Raw genomic sequence first — 25,337 nt, forward strand, 5'->3', positions numbered from 1 at the left:
TATAAATTTGACAGCTGTCTGACTATTAGTTTATTATTTTGACACCCACCTAATTGATGATTCTGATCAGTGTTTAGAGCTGTTCCATCATAATAAAACCAAATTTATGTTTTGATATGTGACAATGGATAAAACTGGCTTCATCATTTCACACCCAAATCCAATTGAGTGTCAGCCAAGCGGATGGCACCTGATTACATATTAGTTAAGAAATATATTAAACATTTTAGTTGAGAAACAATTAAAACTTTTTTTAAATTGAAAACAAGTTAAGGTTTTTTATCAAAGCAAATAAAAATAAGAAACGCTACAGTGCTGTGCAATGAAAACTCTGAACAAGTTGTGATACGCCTATCAGAGCAGTTATTGAAAAATAGGGGTTTAAATCCTGTGGCTTTCAAACAAATGATTTAGGAGAAGTTACTTTAATTTAATGTAAAACATGCAGAGACTATTCAGAGATTTTGAAGTTGTCACAATAAAAATAAAGACTATTAAATTAGCAACAGAAATGTTCGTAAAGGAAATGTTTGAATGTCAATCAAAAAAAAAATGTCAGAATGTCAGTCAAAAAAAAAAATAACTTTTCAGATTATATTTTATGTTCTCATTAACTTGTCTTAAGATTGAGTAAAACTAAGAAAAAAACTCCTGATACTATCAATTCCAAAAATTAAAGTGCTGCTGAATTCCTTGAAAGTAATAATTCAAACAACACTTTGACCTTAAATAAGGTGGCTAAACACATTAAAATTACAATGATAATGATGCACATTAAACAAACACTCCGTTGATGCACATTAAACAACACCTCTAACACTTTAAGCTTGGCAGTTAGATCGACATTGCCGAATGCCGACCCTAATTCCGACAAATATATATACATAATATAATATATATTTATATATATATATATATATATATATATATATATATATATATATATATATATATATATATATATATTATATATATATTATATATATATATATTTTATATATATATATGTATATTTTATTAAATAGATATTTTATTAGATATTAGATAGATATTTATATATATTTATTTATTTATACAATTATTTAAAAGATATAAGTTAATATTTAATAATATAACTTTAACTTAATCAAATTGAATTTGAAATTCAATTGAAATTTTAAATTCAAAAATACATTTACCACATACTACACTTTCTTATTCAGTTCTTAAAGCTTGTTTTTATATTTTCAAATTTTTTAAAGGTACCAGAAAGTCCTGGTAGTACAGCTTTTAGTGGTGGTGTTGTTGTTTCTGGCGAGGCTTCAGAGAGTGATGACGATATTGATGATTATATGATATCTGATCAATCAGGTCATGAGTTTGAAATATCTAACGGCATGACTATTTCATTAGAAATAAAAAAGCCAAAGTTTGAGTCGTAAGTTGAAAGTTTTATTATTTTTTGATTTTTTAATTATTTAACTAATTTATTTATTCATTTTTTATTTTCATATATTTTAGTTTATTAGTTTTTGTTTATTTGTTTTATGCTTCTCTTTTGGATTGTCTGATTCTCTAAGGATTTAGGATTTAAGCTCTATTAAGCACATTGTCTTGGCTAATGATAGGTATAAATTAATGCTTCAAAACCTCTACCTTAATTTCTGATACAAAGAGTGTGATTTGGGAGTTATTTTTATATCGAACCTGAAGTGAAACACTTACTCAATCAGTTATTTTGAAATCACATACATTGATGTAAATACATTTCTCAAATTATTCAAAGCATTTACAGTTATAAGTTTGTAATAATATTGTATAATATTACAGAAATATGTATCCGAACAAAACATTTTATTATGGAAAATAAACTTTGTCAGGTTATTTCAGAAAAAAATAACTTTATAAAAATAAAAACAATGATTATTTTGAAAGAAAATTTAATGACGAATTCAATATGCAAAAAAAAAATAAAAAAAATATCCAAACAAAATTTTAAAGATTAAGGCTTAAAGATTAACGCTTCTCAGAGTAATTATTTTTATGACTTTTTAATATCGAGTTGGACCGCCTTTCGCTTTTATGACTTCTGCAAGTTGACATGGCATTGATTCAAATAATTTCTTTGTCGTATCTGAGTCGATATCAGCCCAAGCTTCTTGGAGCATGATCTTTAGCTCTTCTTTTCTTTTTAAACATAGTGTGTCACATTTTTTATCCAGAATAGCCCGGAGAGGTTCAATAAGATTGAGATTTGGACTTGGCATTGGCCATTCAAGTAACTCAATTTGCTTTTGGATAAAAAACTCTTTTGTTTTCTTTGATGCATGTTTACAGTCATTGTCTTGTTGGAAGATAAAATGTTTTCCTAATCACAGTTTTTTAGTTGAAGCCAGAAGATTTTTATTGAGAATGTTAACATAAACCTCAGAGTCCATAATTCCATCAATAAACTCCAGTTTGCCTGTTCCTTTTTAAGCCATCGATCCCCAAACCATAATATTGCCTCCACAAAATTTTACTGTACCTTGAATACAACTGAGTGTGAATGTTTCACCTTTTTTTCTCCATACTTTTTGAGCTCCATCAGACTTCACAAGATTAAATTTTGACTCCTCGGTCCACAAAACTTTCCTCCAGAATGATACCGGTATATTTACATATTTTTTAGCAAATGCAAGTCTTCGTTTTCAATGGATTTTTGAAAGGAATGGTTTCTTGCATGGAACTCTTGCTTTGAATCCACTTTCTTTCAATTGATTTCGAATAGCACATGAAACTTCATTTTGGTAAACTTCGTTTACTAAGCAACATATTTGGATAATTATTTTTTCTTGAAGTTTTAACACTCCTTCGGGAATCGTTAAATTTTAGCAACGCAAGTTAATTACCGTTGATTAATTTTTTGCTATATAAAATTGTGATTAAATTTGCTTTTAGAATAATTATAAAAGTATTTATCAAAAACATGCTTTTCTGAAATAACCTGACAAAGTTTATTTTTCACAATAAAATGTTTTGTTCGGATACTTATTCCTCTGACTGTATATGATCGCACCTTAAATATGTAGTCTTTGTTTGAGCTCCTTATTTAAAAACGAATATGTCCATGGTTGATGTCTCAAGCGAGGAGGTCATTTGCTCCAAGCTCAAGAAATCAACCTTTTTTTAATGGCTATTTCATGCTTCATGTAATTTGATAAGTTTGTTCTTGTATGTTTATTCATATTTAGTTTTATTAACTTTGATGATTATTAATAATTTCATTGAAAATGCAGTCGTTGTTGAAAGTCTTTTTGTTTACAAAATCAATCATACAAATTTCTTTCAATGAAATACATTAACATAATAAACACATCAAATTACATTATTTAAAAAATACATACTTTTTATATTAAAAAATAATAATATACTACTAAAATCAATTATATATAATAAACTTTACAAAACTTTGATAACTTAAAAAATATAAATTTAAAACTTCTATTTTTGTAAACAATTAATAAAAGTTTAAAACGTTAAGGGCTTTGTAGATGTGGCTCCGAAAATTAGCAATAGCATTAAAATAATAGTTTGTTTGACAACATATTCTTATAACAATTTACGCTAGAAATATTAATAAAAACTTAAATAATACAATATTAAAGACGGATAATTTCGCAGTTATTTCGCATAGCCAGCGTATTTTTTGAACCAATAGAAATTGTTTGTTTGTAGATTTGGCGGGTTTTTAGTGTTCGCGCATATTCTTTATTACGCACCAAAATGTTTTGAGAACATTCAAGTTTTTGTATGTTTTCATGTGTCTGTGAAACAAAATTTTTTTAAATTCATAAACTTGAATATTCTCAATATATGTTTTCATGTATGTCCGAAAACAAAATTTTTAAAAATATGTTAAATGTTCTTAAAACATCTAAAAAATACAACCAAGTTGTCGCAACTAAATATTATTTTTGTGGTCAGTAATTGAGTGTGATTGCACCCGCTATCCAACCAAGCCTGCATCTGAACTTATTACCTCTCCCAATGATAAAGCTATAAAGCTAAAACTATTTGAAAAGAACTTTTATTTCAATTCAAATCACAAATCAAATTCTAGTTAAATAGGTTAACCCATTGTTAGACATCCAAATAACTCTGGCTTCCGTTGCTAAATCCATTTCTTAATTAAACTCTGCTACGGCTTGTGGTCCAGACAATATTCCTGTTTTACAAAAGTGTTCTCCAAATCTCTCATCAATTCTCTCTAAACTTTTTAATAAGTGTTTGACTGAATCTTGTTTTCCTGCCTGCTAGAAATTAGCATCTGTGGTTCTAATTCTTAAAAAATCTGGAGAATGTTCTGACCCCTCTAACTATTTTTCAATCAGTTTTCTCTATTATTAGCAAGTTCTTTGATCAATAAATTTCTAAAATCCCATTTTGAGTCTAATAAGTTACTCTCTGGCAATCAATATGGTTTTCAATCTTCTCGTTCTATGGGTGAGTTACTCACTGTTGTGACTGAAAGATTCTATTGTGCATTAGATGGAGGCAGCAAGGCAAGGGCTATTGCTCTTGATATACCTAAAATTTTTGATAAAGTTTGGCATGCTGGTCTTTTCCATAAGCTTGCTTTGTATGGTGTGTCTAGGAAAGTTTTTGAAATTATCAAATCATTTCTTTCCAACCACTTTATTAAAGTCATTTTAATAAATTGGTTGAAAATTAATTGCTTAGAATAGTCAGCTGATCCTGAATCTGATCTCAGTTCTGTAACAGCTTGGGGCTTAGAGTAGGTTATGAATTTTAACTTAAAAGGTTCTAAAATATTTTTTACCTAATGAATAGATAAAATGTAAAAAATTTTTTTTTTTCTATGGTTAAATATTTTAAGCAAAATTTCAAAGCCATTATGATTTCTTTGATTGATTTTATTTTATCAAGCACTTTTAATTTTTAAAAAAAGAATTTTTTAAACTTCAAAATAATTTATCTATAAAACTTCAAAATAGTTTATCTTTATTTCTTTATTAAAAACAAATTAAATTTAAACAAATTCTAAAAAAAATTTAATTTTAATTTTTTATCATTATTAACTTCTTTTAGTTTTCTTATTTTTCTTTTACTATTTTAAAGAAACTTTATTGTTTTTTTTGTTATTTACTATTTTTATTATCACTATTATTGTTATAAACACTATTATTTTTGCTGTTCTTTTGCTCTATTAATAAATAAAGTTATTATCGTTATTACTTTTATTTTTTAAATTAATATTAATATAATTACTAGCTGTCATGACCCGTACGATACGGGTCGTGATAAATCTTTTCCACATCGGACTATATCTAAACTTGTTTTAAATTTGATTTTCTTACATCAATGAACTTTAATAAACAACAGAAAATCGATTAATTTAAAACTCGTGTCTTTTGGTTAACAATTAATTTTTTATACTTTAAAAACTATACTTATTTAACTTTAACATGGATGACAGTTAGGTAATATTTCTTCCGGTGTTTTAGGAATCTTAAGATTTTAACAAAAAGACTTATAAACCAATTTTTTTTAACCCCCTTATTAAAACTTATTTAAAATACAAAAGACACAGAAAACGGATCACGGTTCCTAGTTATGTCAAATAAGTTCGTTTGATTTTATTTTATAGAAACTCTTCTGTAAAGAATATATCTGTACGAAGTAATAATTTCTTAGAGAAAAAATATATAAATTTATGTAAGAAACAAAAAACATTTTTTTTGAGATAAAATAAAAAAAATTTTAGGTAAAAAAAAATTACAAAAAAACATATTGAACATATAAAAGTATCATAAGTACATTTATAAAAACAACTTAATAACATTGTTTCATTAATCTATAGATTTTAGTAAATACTCTGAAGATTAACGTAACGTAACATTATAGCTTTTAGAAAATGATCAACATTCGGAACATTTCTTAAATTATTCTCTGTAGAAAATTTTTCAAAAATCAGCCATAAGAGAAGGAACTCCATCTAAAAATGGAACAAAATTATTAAAAAAAAACAACTTATTACACATTAAGTACAAATTAACATGTTATGCACTTAATTAGTTTATTTGAAAACTCAAAAATGTGAAGTAGATAAGAAACTTACTTTTCATTTTTTTCACTTTTAACACCATTGTGAAGGTGAGCAAAGTCTATCAGCATAAAACATCACAATAATTAATTAAATAGGATAAGATGTTACAGTAAACTCTAAATAACTCACACCTCCAAGGGACAAAGAAATTAGTTTTTTAAAGAGTATTTGAGTTATTGGGAGTATAATCCATAAAAAAGACTTAACTGGGATTTCAAAATTAAATTCAAAATCAAAGGTTATTGAGTTATCCTGAGTTTATTTTACATATTTTAACTACTAACAGCGCACACTTAGAAACATACACATAAACATTTGAAAAATATAAATCTATAACTTTATATAACACATATTAACATTAACATAATGAAGAACATATATTACCACATCATGAGACATAATAATACTTATCAAAAACCATTACAAACATCCCATTTTAAAAATGAAATATTATTTGTGTAATATACATTCAATGACATACCTTGTAATGGATGTTTATCAAAGTTAACAAACAACAACAACAACATTAACAAACAACAACAAATTAAAAAATGTCTTGGTTCTGGAACGTGCTACATGGAATTTGGTTGTGTGAAAACCAAGGCTCTTTGAAATTAACATTGACTTTATCAAATGTTTGACCATGGCTTTTATTTTTTGTCATTGAGTATTGTTAATAAAAGTGTCATTTAAATGATTTAACTTGATAGCATTAAAATTAATAGGAAAAATTGTTAGACAACAAAAATTAATAAACAAAAATAGATTTAAAAAAAAAATTACAAAAAAAAACTAAAAGTGGCTCAAAAGTTGTAAATTTAAAATGTAAAGTAATTTACAACTTTTAAACCACGCCTTCTTCCCCCAGCATCCTCTCTTTCCCTGGTGTTGTATGGGGTACCATCCCTCCATCTAAAGGAAAGATGGTCCTCCCATACCTACACCAGCGATAGAAGGCCCCTCGAGATAGAGGACGGGGATGCTGGGAGCGATATGCTTTGAATTCTTGCCACATTGAGTCTGAATATATATATATTGAATTCAATCAATGTAATATGAATTATAATGTAATATAAATTATATTAGTTATAATAATAGTTAATTATTGGCAAGTACAAAAACTTATTGTATTTGAAGATGCAGCAATTGAAACTACATAGAAAAATTAAGAATGAAATAAAATCAACCAATCAATGTAATAAGCTAAGTAAAAGTGAATATAATAACTTACTTGTACCAGAAGAAGAAGCAGCTAGAGATAAATAAAAGAAAGGAAAAAAAAAAAAAAAAAAAATGCAATAAAACCAATTAATCTATGTAATAAGTCAAGTATAAGTGAGTACAACAACTTACTTGTAACAGAAGAAGCAACAGCTTGAGATAAATAAGGAAGCCTGTTTTTTAACAAAATTTATTTATTGTCAAAAGCATAAATTATTAACAAAAAAGAACTAAGTATATATCTTTAAACAAAAATTTTTTAAAATTAACAAGATACAAATTGTTAAAAAATAAGTAAATGAGTATATTTCTTTTCAACAAAATTTACTTAAAATTATAAATATTAAAAAAATTATAGATATTAAAAAAACTATATATCTTTTTAACATTTCTTTTAAACACATTTATTCAACAATATTTTTTCAACACATTTTATGAATAGTATTACATAACATTATAACACATCACAAACATAAAAACACTTCATATATAAAAGATATTTACACACTTACAAAATATAAACCTATATAACCTTAACACAATAATAATAAACACATAAATATAATTAATTATATAAATTAAGAAAAATATATAAATTAGAAACTTAACAAATACAACCTTATTTTTGTAATATTTGTTTAGCAACTTGTGTAACAAAAAAACAAACAATCAAATGACCTGGTTTTTTATATTATAAAAACAAACAGATTTCCTTTAAAGTTAAAATAAGATATTAAACTATCTTGTTCTTTAGCATGCAACATAGAGTTGACCGTGTGAGATGCAAGGGTTTTGGAGATAAACACTAACTTTATGAAGAGTTTAACGTTTTGAACTTTAAAAAGAGCATTGTCTTCTAGAGTCATTATTATCTTCTAATTTTTTATTAAATATAATTAATTTTTTTTTTTTTTTTAATTACAGATTAATATACTTTAAATACAATTGACAAAGGACTTGAATTGTGTTATTATTAAAATGCATGAATTAAATATATTACCTGACTTTTTTAAAAATAACATAATTTAATACTAATTTAAAAATAACATAAGTCAATCATTAAAAAGTTTTTCGAGCTTTTTACTGATTAAGCTGATATTAGCAGATTATAAAGATTTAGAATACTTTATCGCGTGATCAAAAATATAAAAGAGAAAGAGCATGCTAAATATTATTTATAATAAAACTCCGTGTAAATGCGCACAAATGAGTATCAACATTAAGTTAAGCCTATAATAATATAAAGCGATTTGGTGTCACTTCTTTGATCAGGTTTCTGCATGAGTGACTCAATCAATTATTTATGTTTATTTTTAATAATGATATTATGATTTTATTATTTATAATATTATAGATATTATTTTTATTATTGTAATTATATAATTGTAAATTTTGAGGAAAATAAATATCTTCTGTTTGTTTTTTGTTGTTGTTTTATTTTTAGGTTGTTTCACAAAAAGCTTTGTAAGTTTTACCTTAAAACCTTTTAATTAAATTAAATATTTAAAACTTTTTATTTTTAAATTTTATATACTTAAAGTATTCAATAAAATGTAAACTGATATTTTTTAATTTAAGGGGAAAAAAATTTCTCATTTCGCCATGGTATTGTTGAACATCAGTTAGAACATTATGCATCTCTTGTCAATAAACTTAAAGCATTTATACCTTTATCCAATCGTTCACAAAATTTTGCTCAGGTACTTTTTTTAAATTTTCATTTCTCTATAAAAATACATTGTGAAATATTATTTTAAAACACAAAAACTTAAAAAAGTTTATTAACTAAAACATGTTTGTGTCACTTAATGGTTAGACAAGAAATATATTAATCAAAAGTAATTTCATAAGTGTAGATGATAAAAATATTTACACAACATTCTATTATGGCAAACAAGATTAGTGATTCAAAAAATAGAAAGTTTTTAAAAACTTAAAGAAAAAATTAGTTGCACTAATCTAAGCTCAAAAAATAAATAAATTAAAAAAAAAAAAAAATCAAATTCCACAAAACCTGGTTAAAACCAAAATGTTTTTATTCTAGCAAGTTTTTAACTATTTAAATTTTTTTGAGTTTCAAAATATTGTTAAAGTATAAAGTATAAAATTTAATTTTTTGCACTTTTAAGCGCTAAAGGGAATAAATAAGGTTAAAAAGTGCAGTGTTGGAAAACCAGTGGCAGATTGAGATTTAGCATCGTGAGGAGGAGGGCAGGGGAATAAGTAGGGGGTGACAAGGGTTGGGAGTAACACATTAACCATAGAAACATTTTTTTCAAGAATCGCACTTGTGATAAATATATTTTATTGTTGCTTTTATGTCTTATTATAACTAATAAAAACGTTTAAGACACTAAACAAAAGTTTGAGTTTGTTAAGTTTACTTTGGTTAACAATTCTAGTTAAAAAAAATTAAAAAAATATTAATATTGTTACAATAGTTTGGTTATTTAAAATTTAAAATATAAATTTTACTGAAAGCAAGCATTAAGAACGAAATTTGCTTTCTTGCTAGTTTATAAAAAATTTTTCTTAGAGATTTCATTTCCAGTGGGTACAGAATGTTCGTTGGAAGTCTTAAGAACATCATACAGACTTGTGATGTCTATATGGGGTAGTATAGATGTTGAACGGATGTCTGTGCCCGCTGGGTGGAAGCAAAACATTTTATTGATAATTCAAACTCAATGCTCTCAGCAAGCTCGCATTCGATTAAAGTTAAAGGGATCCCCAAGTGCCAAAACAAATTGTGTTCATATTAAAGAAAATGTTTTTATTTTGAAATTTTTTTTGATTCAAACTAAGTAATAAATACATACCAATAAAATTAAAATTGTCGTTTTAGTTGGAGCTAGTTGTCTCCGTTTTTTTTTGATTCTCCAAGTCTGTCTGTTTTGTCAATTTTAAAATTTGATTTTTTAATGTTGAAACTGTTGATTGTAAAACTTGCATTTGTTAATTCCAGAAGTTTTTTTAGTTTAGAATGTTAAGAGACAGGTTTTAATATAAAAAGCCTAAAAAATATGACATGAATTGAGAAATGCCAAATATACTACTTTTTATAAAAGTGCGCTATGGTGATTTGACAATTTAAATCACTGTCTGCCTTGATTTATTGCCAAAATATGAAAATTATTGTGTTAATTAATAGTAAGCTGTCTGGATTTTATGCAAGGTATAAAAAAGGGCACAAAAAATATATACTTTACTTTTTTTGTTGAATTGTGTATTTTTTAATTGAACTTTTTAAATGACAATTTGCAATGTTATTGGGTACTGTAATGTAATGCAAGCACATTGGGTTTTCATATATCCTTTCATCGATTACCCTCGGATCCAATACTTGATAATAAGTTATCCAAATTATTTATTAATTAAAAAATCATTTTGATTGAAAAAAAACATAGCCTTAAGCATGCCCTCCTGTTTTTAGCTCTCACACAAAACAGGAGGGCATTAGTCAAATTAAATTTAATATTCTTTAAAAAGGAAATATAACATTTTATAATACTGGTACAAAAACCATACGTTTAAGAAATAACGTCTATTTTAAAAAATCTAAACATTTATTTAAAATATACAATAGTTTAAAAATCATCCTGACAGTTGGTAAAAATAAGTTGTGCTAATAAAATCTAAAAACAAAATATATAACTTTATTTTTAATTGTATCGCAAATATTTTATGGGATTTAGTAAAAAATTAAACAAATATTTTATTTACTGATTTTACGAAAAAAAATACTTATATCCCTAAAAAATATATATTTACGATGATGTCATATACTGAAACTGTTATGAATTAAACACGCATGAAATAAATGATCAAGTCTGCCAATTGCAGCTAACATTATACAGACCCCGGGAACCAAAAATTAATTAGTTATAAAAAAAATTTAACCCAAAATTTAAAATATTTTTTTTAATATGAACACAACTTGTCTCAGCACTTAGGGATCCCTTTAATGTCAATCAAAAAACACATTGTTTTGTCAAAATCAATCAAAAAACACATTGTTGATCACAGATAAATTTTGATTTTTAGTCTACTGAAACTTCTTCATCTTGACTATACTCTAAACTGCCACTGGTATTCATAATTTAATTTACTTTTTATAATTTTTATAATTTAATTTTTATAATTTAATATACAATTTTATAATGAAAATAAAAACTTAACTACATGTAGATATTTTAAAGGACTGACCTCTCTCAATGCCTTCCTGCTCCATCTTGTTTTTAATTACATCTGAACAACTACTGCTATGCGATCCTAAAGAATAAAATTAACTCTTAAAAAAGTTGTTTTTTTTTTGAATTTTATACATGATTGTTTAACAATTTTTAATTTACTTATCAAGTAATTTAATATATATTTTTAAACATCTTGCAAGAAGAGAATAGCAGCAACTGCATATATTTTTCTTTGCAGTTTGTGTTTTACCATGAGATGATTGAATAATACTACTAAGTTCAGCACTGTGTCTAATTCTCTCAACCTAATTCAAAAACATATATTCGGAAAAAGAACTATTTTTTATTTATTTATGTATGAATTATTTAAATTAAGTAAACTGTGTACTCAAGAAACTTTATTCATCCCGTTTGACAAATAAGTACTTGATCCCTTCTCCAGCAAAAATACATTTCTTTTTCTACAATTTCAACAAATAAAACCAGGGCAAACAATAAAATCTTCATTGTACTCAGGCCAAATATATTCCTTGATTTTATTTGCTATGGATGGTTGTACTTTTGATAATGATTTTGAATACTTGTCTTTTTTTTCAAAACAAACTGTACAAACAGACTGTTTCAAATCCGACATTTTCACCGCTCAGTGTTGTTACGAAAAAATTTAAAAGAAATGTAAGCATAAAAACAGACGCAATGTGTTGATAAATAAGCAAGTAGAAAGTTTTATAAGTTTTGCTTTGTTAACTAGTTATATATTGTATATATTTAAAGTTATTATATTTTTATTTTTGAATATATCAAAATCACTCAGGAGTGAGGCAGAGACTAAATGGAAAGGAAGATTTAAAAAGTGTAAAGTTTGTGTTCTAAAAATAGATTTTTTTCCAGTTGTGTAAGGCATTAAGGGATTGATATTCAGACCACATTGCACAGAAACAGTAGAATTTCTTGAAAACGTAAGTGGTTGTGGAATTGAAATTCAGACAAACAATTTGACATTGCCAAAATGGTACTCTATTGTGGAAAAAGTTATTAGTAAATTTAGGTATTTACGGATATAATTGGATTAGTTATTAGAGACTGATTAGATATTAGCAGCTAGGGTGAAATATGAGCCTGGGGTAAGTCTTGGGTTTATGTAACTTAATCACCTCTTTTTAAATTGCTTTAATTTCAAATCTAAGTTATGTGTAAAAAAATTTTAAGCTAAAAACAAATGATATGTTTTATCTTGAGTTACCTGGAATTATTAATGAGTTGAAAAACAACAAAAAGGTTTGCAATTATTTATCCAGTAATATCAAGAATGAAAAGCAAGTAGAAATTTCGTGTATTTATAAATTCTTGAATTAAGTTTAATGTATCCTACACTTTTAGATTTTCTCAGATTTTTCATCTTTTTTATTTCCCAATGCCGAGGAGGAGGAGGGACAATTGAAGAACAAGAGTTTCTAGTAGTAACATGCAAAACTGCATGTATTATGTAATATGCATTGCTGTAACATGCAAAACTGCATGTGTTATGTAATATGCATTGCTGTAACATGCAAAACTTCTAGTAGTGCTAAATGCAGACAAAAAAATAAAAAGCAAATGAGCTAAAACTTATTTACTAGGGACATTTAAAATGCAAGAATATCATAACAACTGGTATATATCAGGTAAAAACTATTAAATGCAAAGATATGTAAATGTTTATTTAAAAAATATCTATATATATGATATTGAGATTAAATGTGATTATCAACTAACATTCTTAGCCAACTCAGTTATGATTCCTTAGTTAGCTTAAGTATAAATAATGTATATAATCTGTGGTACTAAAGAAAATAGAAATTAAAATTTTTGTAATGAATGGTTTATTTTTATTATTATAATAATCTTTTGTTCGAGTACCCAAAGATTTACAAGATATCAATCTGTTGGTGAAACAGAAAATGGTAGACTGATCCATCCAGTCAGAATCACGTGAATATATTGCAAAATCAAAAGTAACCATATTGAATTGGGGGAAAACAAACTATTCTTTTTTACATGCAAAGTCAAAAAAAATTTAATTTAACAATAACTTTATGTCCTACAATTACTTTGAAAGTTAGTCAAAACCAACAGCGGAAAGATTTCTGCAAAACATAAGTCTTTTAGGTGGTTTTACTTTTACTACTTAGGTGGTTTTACATACTTTTAAATCTCTATTAAAACAAAATGATGTCTTTCTTTGCTGTCTACACACTGTTTTGGATATTTTAGGGCATAAAAAGTGCCGTTGTTTCGATATTTATTTACAAATACTAAATTAAGATGTAAATTAAAAGTAACCCAACAGTAATAAAGTGTGCCAAACATTAACAGAAGATTTAGGAGACCATTGCTTGCTAAATGCACTACTATCTATAGCAAGATTTATTGTATTCAACCACTTTTTTCAAAGTACTTCATCTTTAGGAAGATTTAAATTCTAGATTTTTTTAATGTTGTTAGTGCAACCTACTGCACAACAACTTTTTAACATTTTCTTAAAAAATTAGCTCAACAAACTGCTACTGATTTTTTAGTTTGTTTTACCCAATTCAAGATGATTAATTTTAAAACAATGCTTTTTAATACAGTGGCGTCACGCCGACTGGATGGGTATCCAAATGGTAGAATAATATCCAAAATTATACTTATATAACGTCACAATGGGGGCAATAATGAAATCAGATGAACTGTGGGAGTGGAATGATAGAATCAGATGAACTGCTAGGTGAATTATGGAATCAGATAAACTGTGAGGGTGGGTGATGGAATCAGATAAACTTTTTTTATTTATTTTTTATAAATAGTGGTTGTTTTAGTTCTTTTTTGGTGTGGTGTGGGATATTTATGTACTGCAAAGTTGCATTTGCTGTGATAAAGGACTAGAAAATAGAAATTTGAGGGTTCACAATACATATTGTTATTGGTCTTTAGGTCGATGCAAGAGTACTTAAAAATTTAAACTTATAAAAGTTACTAATTAAAACTAAATTACTTAGTTGTTGACCACAGTAAAGTTAAATGAGCCCAAGATATTGGCTCTTTTGTAAATTTTGTTAAAAATGCTGGATTAATTTAAATAATTGTGTTGTGTTTTTTTTAATGGCAAAATGATGTTAAAGATTTTTCAATATCTGATAAAGATTTTTCAATATCTGAGAGTTCATCAGAATTATCATGCAACAATAAAATGGGTGAAGAAGTTGATATGTATTTTTCATGAAACAAAAGTGGTTGCTCAAAATATGTTTTAGCTTATGAAAAAGAAAAAAACTTTAAAAGAAATATAGATAAATGTTGTACAGTGCAGAGAAATATAGATAAATGTTGTACAGTGCAGAGAAATATAGATAAATGTTGTACAGTGCAGAGAAATATAGATAAATGTTGTACAGTGCAGAGAAATATAGATAAATGTTGTACAGTGCAGAGAAATATAGATAAATGTTGTACAGTGCAGAGAAATATAGATAAATGTTGTTCAGTGCAGAGAAATATAGATAAATGTTGTACAGTGCAGAGAAATATAAATAAATGTTGTACAGTGCAGAGAAATATAGATAAATGTTGTACAGTGCAGAGAAATATAGATAAATGTTGTACAGTGCAGAGAAATATAGATAAATGTTGTACAGTGCAGAGAAATATAGATAAATGTTGTTCAGTGCAGAGAAATATAGATAAATGTTGTACAGTGCAGAGAAATATAAATAAATGTTGTACAGTGCAGAGAAATATAGATAAATGTTGTACAGTGCAGAGAAATATAGATAAATGTTGTACAGTGCAGAGAAATGAAATTGGATGGAATAGTTAAAATAAAAGTATGCATGGTTTGTGTACTTTTTAAAAACAACATTTTACTGCAATGTGTTGAGCTTCTTTTTTTTCCCTTAACTGAAATGAAGCGCTCTGATTGACTAATTGAGGAGTGGAATTGACTGACTGTGGCATGAAGCTCAGTAAACTGATCGACATAGTTCCACTTAGGAGTGGAGCTATTTCGATCAGTCTTCAAGTAAAGTTTGTTTGTAGCTAATGCTTTTGACTATCTTCATAGTATATAAAAGTTTTCAATTCTATTTTTTATGGTTGTAAATGTTGGACAGTTCCAGTCCTCAATCAGACAAACTCACCGCTCAGTCAAACATACCTATTGTTCAGTCAATCAAAATATTTAATCTGAAAAATGTATGGTGTAACATAATGGTAAGGACATAAAAGGTTTTGATAAAAATATAAGTTGTTGAATGTTTTATCCAACTCTGTTCCTAACTTTATTTTTATCAACTTTTTTATTAAATGCTTTTTTGAAGTTAATTATTTTTTATTTTTTTAAGTATCTTTTAAGTTTGTAAAAAATGAAATTTCTGTTCCAATTAGAAAAAAAAATCGCTTTTACTGGGCAGATAATCTGTTCACAGTGACAATAAAATACGTTTTGATAATTTTATTAAAATATTTTTAATACGTTATTAAATTTAATTTTAGGATGCTTTGAAAGATTACAGAGTAATATCTAGTCTAACGAAACATCTAAATGATAACCTAGAAAATGTTTTGGGTCAGGTCAACATTCCAATTTTAGTAGAAGACGTTTCTTTATGTTAATCGATTTTTTTTTAAACGTTTTTTAAAACGTTTTTTTTTATTAATATTACATATATTACATAGAAACCATTAAAGATACATGAGTGTCATTTCGATTTTTTACGTCACACATTTTGAAATCGAGTTATCAGATTTGTACATTAACTTGAATATTTGTCGAATATTTTCTCTATTCCTTAGGGAAGTTTCGAGTCAACCGAATTTCATTGTATTTGAGTTTAAATATACAGTAGAAGTCTTTTTGATTTATTTTTTTATAGTTTTTTTGTAAATTTTTTTTTCTGTGTAATTATTTTATTTATTTTTATTTCATTCAGTAAAATTCAAGTATTAAATTGTTTAAAGATATTTATGAACAACTTATTGACAAATATTTATTTTAATTTATTTGTATAATTGACCCAAAATGTTTGTTATAACCAAAGTTGTAAATGATCGATCATCTCAGTGTTAAATGTAATTTTCAACTATTAAACGTCATTCGGTTAAAACTAATGGTTTTTAGCATAATTAATGTCGGTACTTATCTAAAGAAAACATTAAAGATAAGTGTCATTAATCGTGTCCTCGACTTTTGCATAAGAAGTGTGAAAATTTTGTATATATTATAAATTTTAGAAAATCAGTTAGATTGTAAAACAACATGAAGCGTTTCTTTTAATTTTTATTTTCTAATTAACATTTTCCGCTATTTTTTTTATTTTACATTAACTTGAGTCTGAGAAATTGGTTTTTTAATTATTCAAATATTTCTCGTTTACAAACTGTCAATATTTTGAATTAAAGTTAATTTCAGTCAGTAGTATAAATGTCCATTCCTGGTGGAACAACCGCGACGAAAGATGCGACCGACGAAGTTCAGCATATTATTGAAAAGGTAAAGACGAATAAGCAAACTAAATTTTAAAAATTAACAAATAGAAAATTTAATCTAAAAAAAAATATATATTTGGCAAAACACCAAATATTAAATAAAAATTTTTTTTTAGGTTAAAGACCAAGTATTAGGCAAAGTTAACGATGCGTTAGACAATTATAAAGCTGTTTCATTTAAAACACAAGTTGTAGCCGGACTGAACTACTTTATAAAGGTACTTTGCTGTAAACTGGGATGAATTTTTGCTTCAAAATTCTACAAGATTTTTAAAATGTGATTTCAATAATTTTGTAAAAATTATTTTTTCTATAGTATGAAAAAAATTATATTTTCTGCAAATATTTTGTAACATTTCATGTTAGGTGGATATTGGAAGCGACAGATATATTCATTTAAGAGTGTTCCGTCCTTTACCTTTTGATAACGAAGAAAAGTTTGAATTACATAGTGTTCAAGAACATAAATCTAAAGAAGACGAGTTAAAATATTTTTAAATAAAAACGTTTTTTTTACTTCTTGGTATCCTATTAATTCAGTATCTTTGTAAGTTATTGTTATTAATATATCTTCTTTGTAAGTTATTGTAATTAATATATCTTATGTTTTGTAAACAATTTCTTTTTGTTTATAATAAAATATATTACTAATAATTACATATAACTAAAAATGTTATATATAATTATTGTTATATTTTTTTAATTAAAGCGAATTTTTTGAGTTAATTCTAAGCGCTTCTAAATTAATTGCATTTTTCAAAGTTTTAGGGGCTTTTTCATAAGTATAAGTAATGTTGTGAGTTGGTGTCATGGACCAACTATTTGAAGCAACTTTTACCCCGTTATCCCTGTTAAGCAGTACCGGGGATTATTTAACCTCCTGAGATGTTTGCGCATAGGAGGTTAAACAATCCCCGGTACTGCTTAACAGGGATAACGGGGTAAAAATTGCTTTACCGATTTAAGAAAAGATTTAAAAAAATCATAAAAAAACAAAAGTTTTTATTAAAAATTTGGAATACGCAATTAATTTAGAAGCCCGAAATGTCTTTATAAATAATAAACCTTGGAAACAGAACTGAATCATCTGCCCCTGCCCAAGCTTTTAAAGATTATAAACCAAATTGGACATGTAAGCAAAATTAAGTTGACAAAATTAATAATATTCTTAGAAATTAAATTTACAAAAGTTGAAAAATACTACTGATGTTATAAATTGTTTCTCCATAATCGTAAATAAAAATGACTGTACATTTATTAAATTTGACATTAATGATTTTTACCCCTCAATAACTGTAGATATTTTAGATAAAACAATAGAGTTTGCAAAAATAAATCCACACAGTCATTTTTTTTATTTTTATTTTAAGTTTATTTTTTGTTTTTTAATATAACAAATCTGTAATTACACAATAAAGATTTGTTAACAGCGAATATTTAAATAAAAACGAACTAATAAAAAAGAACGCGGAAAACTTGCAGAAGACCAAATGTCAAGAACAGCTTTACATTGCCGTAAATACAAAAACATATTCATAAAATTTTCGCATTAAATCATTACATTATAATGGTATTAAAATGTCAGATAATAAGTATACATATATATTTATCGTTCTTTTTTTTTTCAAATATTTTTCATATTTATTACTAATGCAATGTTAAAAATATATTTATATATAATAAAAAATTATTTAAGAAGCTTACAAAATAAATTCAGAAAAAATCAATAACTAAATTTTTATACTTTAAAATACACTTTTTAATATAGTGAACTCCCTATATCTCAAACCTCCAAGGGACTTAGAAAATAGTTTGAGTTAGCTAATGTTCCAGTTATCGGGACATTCTATTAGACGAACATTTGCTGATAAGTAAAAACAATTCGAGTTCTCAAAATGTCACTGTCCAAGTTTTGAAGAAACGTCTCTATCGAATATAGTTAAGACTGCATTGAGCTTTTGTTGAAATCATTTACCCGTAAGACTGAATGGCACATAGTCATACAACACTTGCAGTGCCTCCCGAATATCACTAAACGTGATATTCGGGAGGCACTGCACTAAACGTGATATTCGGGAAAACACAAAAAGTGAAAAACTCCAACCATGGTGGAGGTTTTCACTTTTTGTAATGCAAGATCAAGCATTTTCATTGCATCTAAAATCGAAAAAACAGATAAACCTTTTCTTTTATCGATAGCTACGACCACCCTTTGCAATGCCAAAGATCTGTAATAAACTTTCAAAGAGCGTATAACTTCCTGATCCATTGGTTGAAGTTTAGGTGTGGTATTTGGTAGTAAAAAAAAATGAGCTCAATAGATTTTAGATAATCAACCGTCGGGTGTGCTGGGTATTTATCTATTATGAACGCTTTTTTTTTTTTTCTTTTGTTAACTTTGTATTTATTTCTCATATCCACTCTTCAAACAGTACTATATCCATCCAGCTTTCATCCACATACCGTCTTGAAAGAAACATTATTGTTTTTCCAATAATCAAGCCAACCATCAGACGCTTGAAATCCATTTATATTAATTTTTTCAACAGATAAAATGATTCGATGTGAATGTTCGAGCTAACGGGTGTTCGAGTTATCAAGTTGTTTTTATGTGAAAGTATTAGTGAGGGTTCAAAGGGAACTCAAAAGTAGTTCAAGTTACTGGAAGTTCAAGTTACCCGTGGTTACCCGGGGTTCAAGATATCAAGATTTCACTGAAGTTTTTTTTAAAGCAATTTAAGTTTTTTAAATCAAATATTATTTTAATTAAGTATTATAAACTTATTCCAGATATGAGGTGCGCAATAAGTAATCTTGAATTGCTCTAGCTTATTTTTGCATGAAGACTCTAACAGGATACTATTTAAACGCAACAAATATTTATACTCTGGTTTTTGTTTATGAAGACTATCGAAAAATGAAGAACTTTTTTGATTTTTATTATTGTACATAAGACTTAAAACATTATATACATTGAGTTCAAGCAATGCTAATAAATACATTTGTTCGAAAAGAGGTTTTAAGCGTGCTTTTTTATTTTTAGAATTAATCACACGTATAGCATGCTTCTGCTTATGATAAAGTAGTTCTAGTTTCGTTTTATAGGTACTACCCTATGCTATACTACCGTGTTTAGGTAACTTTGAACAAATGTATAGTAGATTTGTTTAAGTATTGGTTTTTTTTTAATAAGTAACGTGACTGGTATATTATTCCGATGCTTTTAGATATTTTACTACCTAAAAATTCGACATGGTTATTTCAACTTACTTATTTTTCTATTTTTAATAAACAATTTCGGAAAAGAAGATTGAAATTTTTTTTTTTTAAAGAAATATGAAATAAAGAAAACTTCGTTTTACCTAAGTTAATAGAGAGTTTGTTTTCCCTAAACCATCCTGAAATTTTTTCTAATTCATTGTTCATTTCTACGTACATTTTGCGAAAAACTTTTCAAGAGATAAAAAAGTTGCTATTATCAGCAAACATTATAGTTGAAATTATTTTTGATGCCATACAGAGATCGTTGAGAAAGAATGAAAAAAGCAAAGGTCCAAATATTGATCCTTAAAGTATACCTCACTCTAATAAAGACGAATTAGAAAGTTTATTGTCTCCGTAATATACATATTTTGCACACGTTTATTTAAATAGCTTTCTATCCACTTGTTGGATCTACCCCTTATTATATACATACTAAGCCTTGATAATAATATTTTGTTGTTGACTGTATCAAAACAGTAGAGAGATCTACAAAAACATCTAACATGCAGCTTCTCTGATTGTGAAGGAGTTTTTTATTTTTTCAACCAAGTGAAGGATTGCGTGTTCAGTTGATGTATTTTATTGAAAACCATACTGCTTGGATTAAATAAAATTATTTTCTTGAAATTACATAACCTATTGCGCATAATTCTCTCAATTATTTTAGAGAATGTTAAAAGTATTGATATTGGTCTAAAATTACATATTTCATCTCTTAATCTAAATATATTATTTAGTTCATTTCTATTACGACCAAAATATTTATCCAAAGATTTATTTAAAAATTATTATGTTAATAATTTTTATCTATAATTTGCTGATTATTTTATTTTTTGTATCTTTGTGAAGAATTTCCGTATTTATTAAAGATTTAAAAATTTAAATTACATTCCTGTAGAAATACTAATAAATAAATTGGATAAATTGAATAAATCTTTTTTTGACCAAATAAGTTTAAGAACGATTTGTTCAATTAAAGTCCAATTTTATTATTATTTTACAGTAAAGCTTTTAATTTTTAAGTAAAAATAAAAAAGCGTAAATAAAATCTCGCAAAAGCGGATAGGAAACAAGACAACAAAATATATAATTTATATAGAACACTTGCAAGGATAGAAAAAATCGACATACGTACAAACATATACACTTTGATTTTGATTGACCACACCACAGAAAATGATGTGTTTTTTGTGATTTCTATATTTCACCGACAATTTGGACAATAAGACCTTTACTTAATCAAGATGAATTTATGTCTTTGAGTTTAAATGTTTTTGTTAAATTTGCGAAAATGCTTTTCATAGTTATTCCAGAAGAGACAACTCGTTAAAGTAAACATTACATAAAAACCTTACTTTATTTTAAGGAAACTTGGAAAAAGAAAAACAAACATGACTGCTTTGATGTAACAATGGGAAGTTATGATGGAGCAGAAATTTATGAATTTGTTGGACTACATTTATTAGATTTATTAGAACACACAAACGTCTATTAAACGTCAAAACAACGTTTTGACAAAACGTTCTGATTTGATCGATTTTCCGTTTGGAATGAAATCCAGATTAACATTTAGAACAAACGTCCATAAAACGTCTTTATTCAAACGTATTTTAGACATCTATTATAGGATTATTATACGTATGAAAGCGTTTAGATTTTGCCTAATTTGCGTTTAAATCTAGCCTAATTAACGTATATAAAGCGTTTAGATTTAGTCTTTGTAAACGTATATTAAACTTTTAGACCTTGTCTAATAGTTTCTTTGATTTAGTTAGTAATTTCAATTTATTTAAGTTTTAAAACTAATATAAATTAAAATTAAGTTTCACCTTTTAACTTTATATAAGTAATATAGCTATATAGGTCTTGAAATTTATAAATAAGATATAGTTATAAAAGTAATGAAATATATATATAAGATATAGTTATAAAAGGTCTTATTTTTTATATTTTTTTACAACTATTATAATATGTTTACAAACTTTCATACTATACTACTTATACTTTTATTTTATAAAACTATATATATAGTTATAAACTTATATAAAACGTTTTCATATAGTGGAGTAATTCCACGTCAAAACAACCAATTTTTTTTTTAAATGCAACCCTATGTCTTTGGATTTTTTTTATATTTTTACCATAGTTAGTACATTATAAAATAAGATAAATCCCAAAATTTCAAGGTCTAACTCCCAACGGTTCGTGAGTAATGGTTGTTTTAATTTTGGCTACTATTATTGTTTTGGTCATTTTCCGCCATTTTTAAATTTACATTTCTCCTTATAAAACCAAGTCTATAAACATTTGAGTTCTAAAAATAAGTGACTTAGTTAATTTCTAGGTGAGGAATTTGAATATATAAATAAAAAACTCATTTTATAATTAAAAAGTACCTAAATATCAATTATAAATGTTAAAATAATGGACACCTACCCCAGTAAAATTTTTAGGTGTGCAGTAAATTTTTTAAGCCTAAAATTTCAAATTAGGTCATTGTATGTTTGAAGAACATTGTGTGAAAAAATCATTTCTGCCAAATGCATAGTTTAAAAATTAAATGAAAAATATTACAAAAAAAATACAAATATAGCATATTTCGCTTATCGTAGTATTCAAAATAAATAAAAATGATGCATACTTGAATTGATATACAATTTTTTATAATATATCCATTAAAAACTATTGATTTACATATATATACTTTTTAATTTTGTTAAAATCTTTTTTTGAAAGTTCATATTTGTCTGATATTATTTTTGGTGCACTTATTAATGTTATTACATTAATGAGTGCACCAAAATGTTATTGGTGATTGGTATCCAACAATAATCATTCCGTTTCGGCCAGATAAACTGTTCAGATGGACCGTGTGAATGCATAAGCTTTATTTTTATATCATTATATTCTTCATCTTTTTCTTCAACTACTGCAATTCACCAAAACGAGTCATATGTACATGCGTAATATTTGTATTTCTGCATTAGCTTAAAATTTATTAAACTTAAATTTTGGTAACTTGATTTTTTAGTTATATTAATAAATTTTGGATTTATATTGTTACTAGTTTTTTAAATAACATAGATGTTTTCGAAACTGGTATGCAATGATGAAATCTTCGACTTCCTGGTATTGTTTTTTTCCTTCTCAAGTCGTTTATTTTATGTAGCTCTAACATTAACCATAGTTCCTTTATCAATTTTAAATAACTCTATTGTGAGCGTTTTTTGAGTGCAAAGTTCAAACATTGCATCGATTGTTAGTATTTGATTTTTCTTTGGACGTTTTCTTGCTGTTGTTCGTTTTACTGTATCACCTATTGCATCACAAGAAGATTTGCCATGACTGGTTGCAAAAAATATCCATTCAGCTTTCAATAATAAATCTTCTGAGTGATGGCATAGATTTTGAAAATTTTTATACTGTCCTCCACATCCATCAGAAAAGTAATACAAGTTGAAAATTAAAGAAGGGTTTCTTTGATATAATTACATAAAATATATTTGAAATCAAATTACCTTTCTTTTTTTTTTTATGCACTTTATAAACATTACAACAATTGCCATTTTTCTTTTCAAAAGTAGTGAAAATGGTGATTACAAATGCTGAATAGTTCTTCACAAACACGCAACTCAGATCTCCATAAAATGTTTTGACGAGTATCAGTGTCTAGGTCATGTAGTAAAAAAATCTCTTTATTTCTAGAATATGAGGTTTTACGGCATTCTGACTTCAAAACTTTACCAATATCACATGAAATTATTTTGATAATGAATTTAAAAATGTTATACTTGCAAATTTAAGAAATGCATAAGTATTAATTACATTATTTATGTAGAACTAATCGCAACATTTAAATTAGATGAATATGTCTGAATTCAGCAATTAAACTTTGATAATTGGAAAAGACAAGGAACCAAGGAACAAAAAGGAAACAAAAAATACATTGAAAAAACTTTCATAACTTGAGAACCACTTAGATTTAGATTTAGGTAGGAATTATCATTTTTTCCCAAAGTACTTTGGCGAAAATTGAAAAAAAATCAGAGAATTTAGGGTTGTATGGCCTGGTTGTTTTGAAATGGAATTACTCTTAGGAAAAGAAATGAAAATTGCACGTTTAATTCAGGAGCGGATCCACGATTTTTTGGTGTTTGAGTTAAATAACTTCCAGGTAAGTTCTATATTTGAATGTTCATACTTATGTCATTTAAAGATGTTTTGCAAAAATTTGCGCTGCAAAGAACTTGGGAACAAAAATACCCTAAAAATTAGAAATTGAAAACGTGGGGAAATTAATTTTTTGAAATATGAATTCTAATATCCTAAACTAGGTAGAAATTTCTTTAAGGTAATAAAATTTCATTGAAAAATAATGATTTGTTTAGAAATCATACCTAATTAAACAACCCCCCTCGTTTTTAGGGGGTTGTAGACTTTACATGGTTATACCTTCTGAATGCCAAATGATTTTTTGACAAAATTTTAAAAATATGTACAATTTTTAGTCTTATTTAAGTAAGTAATTTTTCTGTTTGGAAAAATCAATCCCCTTCACGTTTGGGCGGATGATTTCTACTTTTTAGGGTATTTTTGTTCCCAGGCTCTTCGCAGCGCAATTTTTTTGCAAACATCCTTAAATGTCATAAGTATGAACATTCAAAGGTTTGGAGTATAGAACTTAGCTGGAAGTTATTTAACTCAAACACCAAAAAATCGTGGTCCGCCCGTGCAATTATATATATATTTTTAGTACAAAAGTAAAATATTTACAAAACTATGTATTTGGCATAAATGATTTTTTCACACAATGTTCTTCAAACATACAATGACCTAATTTGAAATTTTAGGCTTAAAAAATTTGCCGCACACCTAAAAATTTTACAGTGGCAGGTGTCCATTATTTTAACATTTATATTTGATATTTAGGTACTTTTTAATTATAAAATGAGTTTTTTATTTATATATTTAAATTCCTCACCTTGAGATTATCTACGTCACTTATTTTTAGAATTCACACGTTTAAAGGCTTGGTTTTATAAAAAGAAATGTAAAATTAAAAATGG

At 26.3% G+C, this 25,337-nt stretch overlaps 2 protein-coding genes across 2 annotated transcripts in view; both read left to right on the forward strand.

The window, feature by feature from the left end:
- LOC136077877 (uncharacterized) overlaps nucleotides 1-16,145 on the forward strand; it is a 39,590-nt gene extending 23,445 nt beyond the window's left edge. The window contains exons 3-6 of the mRNA XM_065792100.1: nucleotides 1,242-1,417; nucleotides 8,754-8,773; nucleotides 8,888-9,009; nucleotides 16,015-16,145. Of these exons, the coding sequence (XP_065648172.1) occupies nucleotides 1,242-1,417; nucleotides 8,754-8,773; nucleotides 8,888-9,009; nucleotides 16,015-16,134 (438 nt within the window). The 3' untranslated portion in view covers nucleotides 16,135-16,145. The remainder of the gene's footprint in view (nucleotides 1-1,241; nucleotides 1,418-8,753; nucleotides 8,774-8,887; nucleotides 9,010-16,014) is intronic.
- Nucleotides 16,146-16,873: 728 nt separating this feature from the next.
- LOC136077878 (cystatin-B-like) lies at nucleotides 16,874-17,625 on the forward strand. The gene is made up of 3 exons (XM_065792101.1): nucleotides 16,874-17,011; nucleotides 17,124-17,225; nucleotides 17,374-17,625. Exons 1-3 carry the CDS (start codon nucleotides 16,943-16,945, stop codon nucleotides 17,503-17,505), a joined length of 303 nt encoding a protein of 100 aa, XP_065648173.1. The 5' UTR covers nucleotides 16,874-16,942; the 3' UTR covers nucleotides 17,506-17,625.
- Nucleotides 17,626-25,337: the final 7,712 nt, after the last annotated feature.

Source organism: Hydra vulgaris, chromosome 03, assembly GCF_038396675.1.
Source record: "Hydra vulgaris chromosome 03, alternate assembly HydraT2T_AEP".
NCBI lineage: Eukaryota > Metazoa > Cnidaria > Hydrozoa > Anthoathecata > Hydridae > Hydra > Hydra vulgaris.

Coding starts and splice junctions, on each gene's coding strand:
- LOC136077878 (XM_065792101.1), top strand. CDS start 16,943: ATGTCCATTCCTGGTGGAACAACCGCGACGAAAGATGCGACCGACGAA. Junction 17,012..17,123: donor TTCAGCATATTATTGAAAAG/GTAAAGACGAAT, acceptor ATTTTTTTTTAG/GTTAAAGACCAAGTATTAGG. Junction 17,226..17,373: donor GACTGAACTACTTTATAAAG/GTACTTTGCTGT, acceptor ATTTCATGTTAG/GTGGATATTGGAAGCGACAG.